This window comes from Larus michahellis, chromosome 23, assembly GCF_964199755.1.
Source record: "Larus michahellis chromosome 23, bLarMic1.1, whole genome shotgun sequence".
NCBI lineage: Eukaryota > Metazoa > Chordata > Aves > Charadriiformes > Laridae > Larus > Larus michahellis.
Window position 1 is genome coordinate 3,497,718 of NC_133918.1, and position 9,270 is coordinate 3,506,987.

The following is a 9,270-nucleotide window of genomic DNA, read 5'->3' on the forward strand; positions in this document are numbered from 1 at the left end:
CGTCACATCTTAAACAATGTCCCAAAGCCCTGGAGGGCTGGGACGGGGAGTGGTGGTGGTGGGGGGGGGGGGGGGGGGGGGGGGGAAGGACCCCACTGGGGGAAGCGGGGAAGGGTTTGCAGGAGGAAAGCTCTCACAGGAAAACAGCAGAGCAGCGTGTGGCGAGGGAGTTCCCTCGGCGCAGGGAAGGTATTTTTGGTCGGGGCTTGTCTAGACTGGAGTAACCCACGCTGCGTAAGCACATCGGCACCGCGCACGGTGCCTGCTGCTCCCAGCCCCGACGGACCAGGCTGCGCTGGGCCAGGGCACCCCGGACCGGCCACCGTGTCCCCGAGGGACTGGGGAGCACCCGGCGTCTCCCGTCCCCCCCCCTGCAGAGCCCAGGATGTGCCCGGCTGGAGGGAGCAGCCAGGATCCAGGGATCCATCCAGGGCTCCGGTTCCCAGTGCCGCATCGGCAGCTCCGTTCCCCCCCCGCCCCCCAGCAAGCCCCCGGCAGGACCCAAGTGCCACAGGCAGAGCTGGGATGCCCCCGCCTCCATCCAGACCCCAGGACAAGGGGTACCGACACCGCAGTGGGGCAGACACAGCCCAGGCTGACCCCGAGCCTGTCCGGCCGGGGTGCTGCCCCCCGGTGCCCCCCATGGCTCCCCAGCCTGGCCCCACTGCCGCCCTCCCCGCGGCAGGAGGGACACGATGGGGCTGTGCCAAGGCTCCCTCGGCACCCGGCCTTCCCTCGGCTCCGGCTGCTGCAGCGGCCAAGGGAGCTGCAGGCACAAAACGTCACTTTTTCCGAGAGCTTCTCCCCGCCTTCCCTTCCCCCTCGCGGAGGCCGCCGCGGTGTCGGGGAGCGCAACAGACTCCCGGGGCCAGGGCGAAGGCAGCGCCAGGACGGGAGCCCACGCGGGACGGGCCCGGGAGCCCTGCGCCAGCCCTGGCTCTCCTCGTCCCTCATGGGGCCGGCCAGCCAAAGAACAAAGCGGTATTTCTCGAATTACGGGACGTCGAAGAATATCGTATTCGATACGAGAGGTGATATTTCACAGGCAGCGCGGGAGAGGGGCGGCTGGCCGCCCCCATGGCTGCTGGGGCTCCCTCCCCCGGGGAGATGCTGCTCCCGTCAGCCCCCCCACCGCCCCATCGGCCCCAGTGGAGCCCAAGTTCCTCAGCACCACCAGGAGAGGGGGCTCAGCAGCCCTGAGAGCCCCCTCCCCAGCGCAGCAAACCCCCTGCTAACGGAGGGCTTCAGACCCCTTTCCTTTGGGAGAGGAAACTCTCACCACTTAAGCCCATCTACTCCGAGGCCAGGAGCATCCGAGGAATAAGAGAACAGGCCCGACACAGACATTCTTTACGGATGATCTAATTTAAAAAAAAAAAAAATTATAAAAACATATCATAATCAAAACGCGTGTAGTTTAAGAAGAGGCCCACAGCGCTCCGGCGCCGGAGGCGGCTGCGTGTCAGCGATGGGATGGCTCTGTGGCCCGTTCTTCACCTTCCCACGGAGTTCGGAGTCCTGTGTCCAGCTCCACATCCCCATTTATTTTCCTTTACCACAGAAAGCTTCTCCCCTACACCCTCCCTGCCCACCCCCAGCACCCCCTAAAGCATCAGCTGAAGCCGCAGGAGAGACAAAGGCTGAAGCATCCCCCTCGCCCCAGGCCAGGCGCGAAGCAGACGGGCACACCAAGCCCTTGGCTTCCAGCATGGGGCACCACCAGAGAAAAGCCCGGCCGTGGCCCCTTCGCTCGCACGGGCTGCTGGCAGCCAAGACTGCTTTTCAAGGTAAGGAGGGAACAGAGAAGAGCCCTGGATCGCTTTAATCCTTTCCAAAAAAAGTATTGCTAGCCCAGCAGCTGTCCTCCTCCCCCCTGTGCTCGCGAGGATTTGTACTCGTAAGGCCGGATAATTTGACAGGGATAACACGCACTCGGCACAGGCAACCTCAGACTTCCCGACGAGTTTGCTCTTTGCTCGGCGCGGTTTGCCAGCCTGATAAATCCACCCCCACGTGCCACCCTCCCCTCCCTTCCCTTCGTGCGGAGGGCTGGGACGGCAGCCTTGGAGCGTGACTCAGACGCACAGGGGACCGAGGACCTCCCCCTTCCCGCGGGCAGGGCGCTGGGATCGCCGGGCACTGGCCAGCACCGAGGCACCGCGGGGAGCCGGGGGTGCAGGGCCGCCCCGCACGTACCTGCGGCAACCGGAGGCACGTGGAGCCGACGGTGAAGACAGAGCCAGGGTCCCCGTCCCCCCGCGGCAGGAGCGGTGCGCGGCGAGGGGCAGGTGGTGCAGTCCGGCGCGTGGCCGCGCGCGGCTCACGGGGCGCCCCGGTAGCTGTAGTGATTGCGGTCGGGGTCGCTCATGGTGAGCGGCAGGCTGGGCTTGCGCTCGGGGTCCTTCTCGTCGCACTGCCGCGGGGGACGCTGCTTGAAGAAGTCAGAGACGTAACGGACCTGGAAAAGACCAAAGGGAAGAAAGAGGGTTTGGGGACCCCCTCCTGCAGCAGCTCCGTGGCAGCCCGGCAGAGAGTCGTGTCGCGCAGGGGGGGGACACACTCACGATGAGGACGGCAATGAGAGCCCCTTGGAGCAGCCCCGCCAGCACGTCGCTCCAGTGGTGCTTGTAGTCGGACACCCGGGTGTAGCCCACGTAGATGGCGAAGGCGATGAGGAAGAACTGGATGGTGGGACGCAGCAGCCGGGCCCACTTCCCCACCAGCCGGGCTTGCACGTAGAGCTGGGCAGCGAAGGGGGGAGCAATCACCCAGCGCCAGGGGCACCAACCGGCCAGAAGATGAGGTGCTCGGGGGCGGGGGGGGGGGGGAACGGGACCTGGGGGGGCTCATCGCCTTCCCGTGGCACTTACCGCCAGGAACATCATGCAGTACATCCCGAAGGAGGAGTGTCCGGAATAGAACGACAGTCTGCAGGGAAAAAAGGACACGTCAGGCCATGAGAGCGAGCCCCCAGCGCCCAGCTGGCCCCCTACCTGCTCCTCAGGCTCTGCCCTGCAGCAGGACAGCGTCGATACCCCCCGGCCGCCACTGGACCACAGGAGCCTGGGGGGGTGGGGGTGAGGTCCTGCGGCCCCACGGCTCACCTAGACTCGGTGACGTTCCCGCTGTCACCCCGGCAGACGTTCTCCAGCTGCACGTAGATGGAGCAGTTCACCTTGGACCAGTCGGGATTGCAGACAGCCAGGAAGTTTGGCCGGAGACGGCCGATCATGTATTTGGCCAGGTCTGTCAGGGACTGGCTGATGGCCCCACCGAAGAGGAAGGTCCCCACCACCTTGTAGAGGGCGGCCAGGTAGTTGTTGAACTCTGACTTGGAGTAGAGGCGTTCCGTGTAGACCAGATACGCCTCCCCCGATGAGATCTGCAGAGGACAAGGGGCAAGGGGTGAGGGTCCGGGGGCCACCGAGCAGCTCCCCAGCACCAGGGGCACGGGATGCTCCGGCTCCCAGGGCTGCGGCAGAGGAGCCCCTGGCACCCGCCTGCCACAGGAGCCCACGGGGCCTCTCCCCCTCCCTGCAGGGAGCCACCCCCATGGGGATGTGGGTCCCACCGCCCCAGAGGGAGCTCCTGACCCCCAGCAGGGCAGGGCTGTGCTGGCACCCAGCTCTGGGATGACACGTGCCAGGACGTCCCTGCCCCGGCGGGATGGCATCGGTGCTTCCTTACAATGACGACGGTGCAGGTGATGGTCACCCCAGCCATGAGGCCGTGGGTGATGGTGTCCGCCTTGTAGGGGTAGCGGATGGAGTCATCGTTGCAGTAGAAGCCCCGCTTGTAGGGGGAGTTCACCAGCGTCAGGATGACGAAGGGCAGAGACGCTGCAAGGCAGAAAGAAGGTGAGGGCTGGGTACACTCGGCCGCAGGCCCCGCGCAGGCACCCGGCGCCATGCCGTCTCCCCGTCCCTCGCCCCCGGGTCTCCGCTCCCTGCTGCTGGGGAGGGATCCCCTCTGGGGACACAGTCCCCAGCCGCCTGCGCCCAGGGCAGGAGGACTCGCACCCACCAGCCCCCGCCGCTGATAGGGCCCTATCGGAGCTCGCAGCTGCCTGCAGCGCCCAGATACCACAGGAGACGGCCACGACCGGGCACCCGCAGAGCCCCCAGGGCTGCCCCGCTCCCCCCAGGAGCTGCCACCGCAGTGCAGGACACCGGGGCTGATCTTGTGCCCTCTCCTCACACTCCCCTGGGTCTTTTGGCCCAGGAGGACAGAGCTCGTTAGAATTAACGAGCACAGGCATCTTTTGCAAACCTGTTTTACAGCAGGGAAGGGCCCCCAGGCCCCAGATGGCCTCGGTGCCTCGCACCAGCTCCAGGAGAGCCAGTGCCCAGAGATGCTGGGGGGCGATCCACGCTTGGCTTCCCACTCACGCCCTCCGGCAGCCCTCGCTCCTGCCAGGGCTCTGGAGACATGCCACAACCGGCCGGATCAGCTCGGGCACGGAGGATTCTCCGCCCAGCGTGCCCCGACCACGGGCATCCTCCAGCTCGACCCTGGATGGGCTCATCCCCAAGATCAAGAGGGGTTTTGGGGGTGTCTGCCCCACGGAGGAGGCTTGCCAGACCCCCCTCCCCCCCCCACTGGAAGGGGACCTCCCGCCCCTGCGGCCGCTCCGTCCCTGCCCAGGGGACGCTTCCCCGGCACCCCCGGGGGCTCCCACGGGGGGAGACAGGGCACAACGGCCCCGGGATGCTCTTCTCCGGTAAAAGCCCCGGGACGCGCGGCCCTGCCCCGGCCCGCAGTCCGCCTTAAACCCGGGCTCCTCTCCCGGTTCCGCCTCTCCCGGCGGTTTCCGCCTCCCGGGAACACGCACCTTTGCCCCCCCCCCCCCCAACCCGCACCCGGACCCCCCAAGCGAGGGGGGGAAACGACGGTAACACACCGGGCTGCTGCCCGCCCCCCCCCCCCCCCCCGGTTCCCCGGGCGGGGGCATCGGCCGCCCGAAGGAGCCCCCCCCCCCCGCTGCTGCCGGCTCCGGCGGCGGCCGCCTCGGTGTACACCTCCAAGGCTAATTTGCAGCTCAAATTAGACACGGAATTTTCTTTCGGGATAATTTCATCCTCCAAAAAAGCTCCCCTAAAAATAAAAGGCACCGACACCCGAAGAGAGAAAAAAAAAAAAAAAAAACCAAAAAAAACCCAACAAACGGCCCGAACACAAACAGGAACCTGCCGCTCCCCACCGGGGCCCGGAGCCCGGGAGCAGCTCCCGGCCCGGGACGTTCAGGCTGAAATTACGACCTGGGCCTTTATTTTTAGTCCGTCTTAATTAGGTGCTTCTCAGCGTCAGTTTTAGAAACGGGCGTTTGCCTGCACGGGGCCGGGGGGGGGAGCTGTCGGGGCACCGGGAAGGGGCTCCCCCGACCCCAACCGCCCGCGGAGCCTCCCCTTCCCCTCGGCGGGGCACCGGGTCCGGCCGGCGGGAGGAGGAACCGTCTCCCCCCCCCGCGCCCGGGCGGGTCCCGCCGGCGGCCACCGGGACCGGCCCCGGCCCCCCCCTCTCCGCCCGGCCCGGGGGCTGAGGACCCCCCGGGGCACCGGGGAGGCCCCACGTCGGGGCAGCAGCTCCACGGCAGGGACCGGCAGCTCCGGGGCAGGAGCCGCTGCCCGCCCGGCCCCACCGCCTCCAGCCGAGCCCCCCCCCCCCCGCCCCGCGGCTCCTCGGGGAGGCCCAGAGCCCCAGGACCGGCGCCGCGCAGGTGCCCCCCCAGGCCCACAGCACCGGCAGCGGGATAGCCCGGGGAGAGGCGCGGGGGGACCCAGGACCCCCGGTCCCGCCCCCAGCCCCACCGGGGGTACGCTCCGGAGCCGCCCGATTCGGGGCTCCGCGGCCGCGCCGGTGCCGAGCGCTCACCGACGGCCAGGCAGAGCACGTCGAGCACCACGAAGACCTTCCTGCGCTCCATCCCGCTGCCGGTCGGCGGCCCCGCGGCCCGGCCCCGCGGTTCACATGGCCTGGAACGACGCGGGCCCGGTCGGGAGGTAAAGTCCGGGCGGACGGGACGGGGCGGGGCGGGGCGGCCCCGCCCGCCGTTGCCCCCGCCCGCGGCTGGGGCGGGGGCGGACGGTGGGTCCCCCTCCGGGGGCGGCCCGGGCCCGGACCCCCCGCCCCGCCGCTTCCCCGGGCCCCGCTCCAGCGTCTTCGGCTCCGGCCCGCGCCCCCGCCCCGGCTCGGCTGCGGCGAGGGGAAGGGGGAGAAGGAGGGGGGGAGCCTGGGGGAGCCGGCCGTGTCCCGCCAGGCTGCTTTCCTGAGGGGAAAAAGGGTAAAAAGAGGAAAAAAAACAACAACAAAAAAAAAAAACCAAGAAAAAAAAAATCAGTGGGAAAACGCGGCCAGAAACGCGCCGGCTGCACCGGCAGCGGCCACGGGGCTGCCCCAGTCGCGATACGGGGGCTGGCCCAGTCGCGATACGGGAGTTGGGGGGGCAGGAGGGTTCCCCGGGAGCCTTCGGAGGCCGCGGGGAGCAGAGCAGTGGATTTAAACACAGGACGAGGCGAGGAGTGTTTGTTTTAAGCAGTGATTTAACCCCTGGAGCGGGATTTTCCCCAGTCTCGGAGGTGGTCGGAGCAGGACGGGGTTCCCGGTGCTGCCCTTTGGGGCTGGGGACGCACCGAGCCACTGGCACCGGCGGCGGGGACGGGACGAAAGGTTGGGGTGCGGGTCCCCACAGCGAGTCCCTCTGGGAGCGGGGACGGCCGCAGCCCGGCTGTTTGCTCCAGGCCCAGCTCTTGGTCGGGAGCGGAAGGAAACATAAATAATACAGAAACCACCCAAACGATAGCTACTGGGCTGGTTTATTTAAGTGCAGCGCGAGTGGCCTGTGGAGAATGTCGGAGCTGTTGCGGGAAGCCAGCGGAGCTGGAAATGCTCTCGGGCTGCCCTGGGATTTAAGGAGAGGGGCAGAACCACTCGCTGGCTTTCCTCTGCTCCCATCCGACCCCATCCAACCTCCGACAACCTCCCTTCGGCCCGTCGGTGCCACGGGGTCCTGTCACGGCTACCGGAGTAGGATTTGCCTGGCACGTGCTGCCCCAAATGCCGGTGGCGGGGAGGTGACTGCCCCAGGGCAGGGGGGTGCCGCAGGAGGGGAGGTTGGCCGGCGCCTGTGGGCTGTCCAAGGGGGGGACGTGGGGTTTAAAACGGGTTTTATCCCACGGCGGATAAATCTCCCCTCCTTGTCACAGTCCCAGCCGTCCTTGGCTGTGCTCAGCCGCTGTCATGGCTGGCGTGGAGGCTCCGGGCTGGGCCATGGTGGGGACAAAGAGGTGGCAGCGCGGGGCTCAGCGAGGGCAGGATCGGGCCCGGCGGGGCAGAGCGGAGCGAGAGGCAGCAGCGTCGCGGCGGGCAGGACTTTGCCCCACGCGGTGCCGTGGCGGTCGGACGGTGCCAGGGTGGCGGGAGCCACCCCGGAATGGCCCAGCCCGGCCCAATGGGCTGCCCTCGGCTCGGGCCACGTGCTGGGGTGTCACGGGGAGCAAAGCAGCCCCCGCTCTCGGCTGCGTCGGGGACTGGTGGCATTTGGGCGCTGTTTGTTAGGTTACCTCCAGCTTCGCTTGGCCATTGTGAAGTCCCGGGGGGGATGCCGGGGGGCCGTGGAGTCCTGTGGGATGCCAGTCCCAGCCCTCCCAGCCCCCGGCGAGCACTGGGACGCCATCCTGAGTGGGGGATGCTGATGCTCCACTCTGGGGGGGACTGGGACCCTTTTCCCCCCTGCCGGAGGTTTGCCCACCTCTCCGCTGCTGGCCCCTCGCACGGAGGCTCACGAGAGGTGGATGGCGGTCTCCCACCATCCCGAGCTGGAGGAGCGGGGGCTGCTGGGGGCGGCCGAGCCCCCTCCCTGGGCCGCTGCAGGAAAGGGAGCGGCCATGCAGCTTGGCGAAGGTCCGGCACCCAGGGGTAGGGGGTCCCTGGCGCAGGGGTCCCCGGCACAGGGGTCCCCTCTGCCATCAAAGCGCCGCGGCTGCAGCAGCCATGCACCCGCCATGGCCGCGTGTGGGGAGCGTGGGGTGGGCAGATCCTGCACGGCCCTGACACGTCGCTGCTGCTTTCCTGCGCCCTGGAAGCAGAGAGGAACCTTTTCCATCCCCCAAAACCTGCGGGGATGCGGGAGCCTTCGGTGGGGGGGTTGGTCCTGCTGATCTTACACCCGCGGAAACGTCGCTTGGGGCCAGAAAAAGGCATTTCAAAGGATGTGACGAGAGACAGCGATCCCACCGGAGGGCTTCGAGCACACCCACCCTTCCCACCACTCCTCAGGGCCTCCAAGGAAGCGGGGAACCCGCTCCCATCCCTCAGGCTGTGCCCGCCATCGCACCCGGCCTCTGCAGGAGGCAGCCGGGGGCTGCATGGCCAGAGCCCCGCACAGCCGCAGCCGATGGCCGCCCTCTTCTGCAGGGCTGAGCCCCAGCCCCCTGCGGACCCCAGCAGCCAGGGGGGTGCTGTGTTTCGGCCGAGAGCGGCTCCCGCTCCCTTCCCTGCCGCGTGGCCGGTGTCCGGGACGCTCTGCCCGCTCCCCACCGTGTTCTGCCAGTGGGCGCTTGCCCTCACCGGCTGCGCTGCCAGAAACGCAGAGAGCTCCCATACAGTGGGGCGGGTTCCCCTTTTCCTGCTGGTTTTCCAGGTGGCATTTTCCAGCTGCGAGCAAGGGAAGCAGAAGCCCCCCACCCCCCCCACCCCGTGCCACCCCAAGGCCCTGGGGCATAAGGCAAGAGCTGGGGAACAGAATTTAAGGGGTTTCTGGCAAAACAGAGGGGCTTTGTGGTGAGGAAGGAGCCTTCTCGTGGAACCGTACAACGCAGTCGCAGCAGGACCGCTTCTCTCGCCTCCAGGATGTTATTTCTGGCTGAAGCCGGTGAGACATGGACGGACCCCCACCTCCCCCCGCCACGGGCTCTCCGAAGGCTGCTGGGGTTTCAGAGGACTCGGGGCACCTGTAAGAGCAATGGACACCTCCCGCCCCTCCACACACAGCGGCGGGGGGGTAAATACAGCCAAGGAAGCCAGGCCTCCTCCCGGGCTGTGATGGCATCCCTGGTACAAGGCACGGGAAGGTGGCAGGGCCAGGAATTGTAGCAATAAGATGAGGGGCAACGGTTTAAACTAGAGCAGGGCAGGTTTAGATCAGACATGAGGAAGAAGTTCTTTACCCTGAGTGTGGTGAGACACTGGGCCAGGTTGCCCAGAGAGGGGGTGGAGGCCCCATCCCTGGAGACATTCAAGGCCAGGCTGGATGAGGCTCTGAGCGACCTGATC

The 9,270-nt window shown here is 67.6% G+C and overlaps 1 protein-coding gene across 1 annotated transcript; it reads right to left on the minus strand.

The window, feature by feature from the left end:
* Positions 1-1,344: 1,344 nt before the first annotated feature.
* PLPP2 (phospholipid phosphatase 2) lies at positions 1,345-6,706 on the minus strand. Its single transcript, XM_074565942.1, has 6 exons — positions 5,872-6,706; positions 3,688-3,839; positions 3,105-3,382; positions 2,871-2,928; positions 2,565-2,741; positions 1,345-2,458 (listed from the first exon to the last, which is right to left on the minus strand). Exons 1-6 carry the CDS (start codon positions 5,921-5,923, stop codon positions 2,321-2,323), a joined length of 855 nt encoding a protein of 284 aa, XP_074422043.1. The 5' UTR covers positions 5,924-6,706; the 3' UTR covers positions 1,345-2,320.
* Positions 6,707-9,270: the final 2,564 nt, after the last annotated feature.

Bases quoted from the DNA above. Each gene is read 5' to 3' on its own strand.
- PLPP2 (XM_074565942.1), bottom strand. From the start codon at position 5,923: ATGGAGCGCAGGAAGGTCTTCGTGGTGCTCGACGTGCTCTGCCTGGCC. The intron at 3,840-5,871 runs GTGAGCGCTCGG...TCTGCCTTGCAG, and splicing joins CGTGCTCTGCCTGGCCGTCG to CGTCTCTGCCCTTCGTCATC. The intron at 3,383-3,687 runs GTAAGGAAGCAC...TGTCCTCTGCAG, and splicing joins TCACCTGCACCGTCGTCATT to ATCTCATCGGGGGAGGCGTA.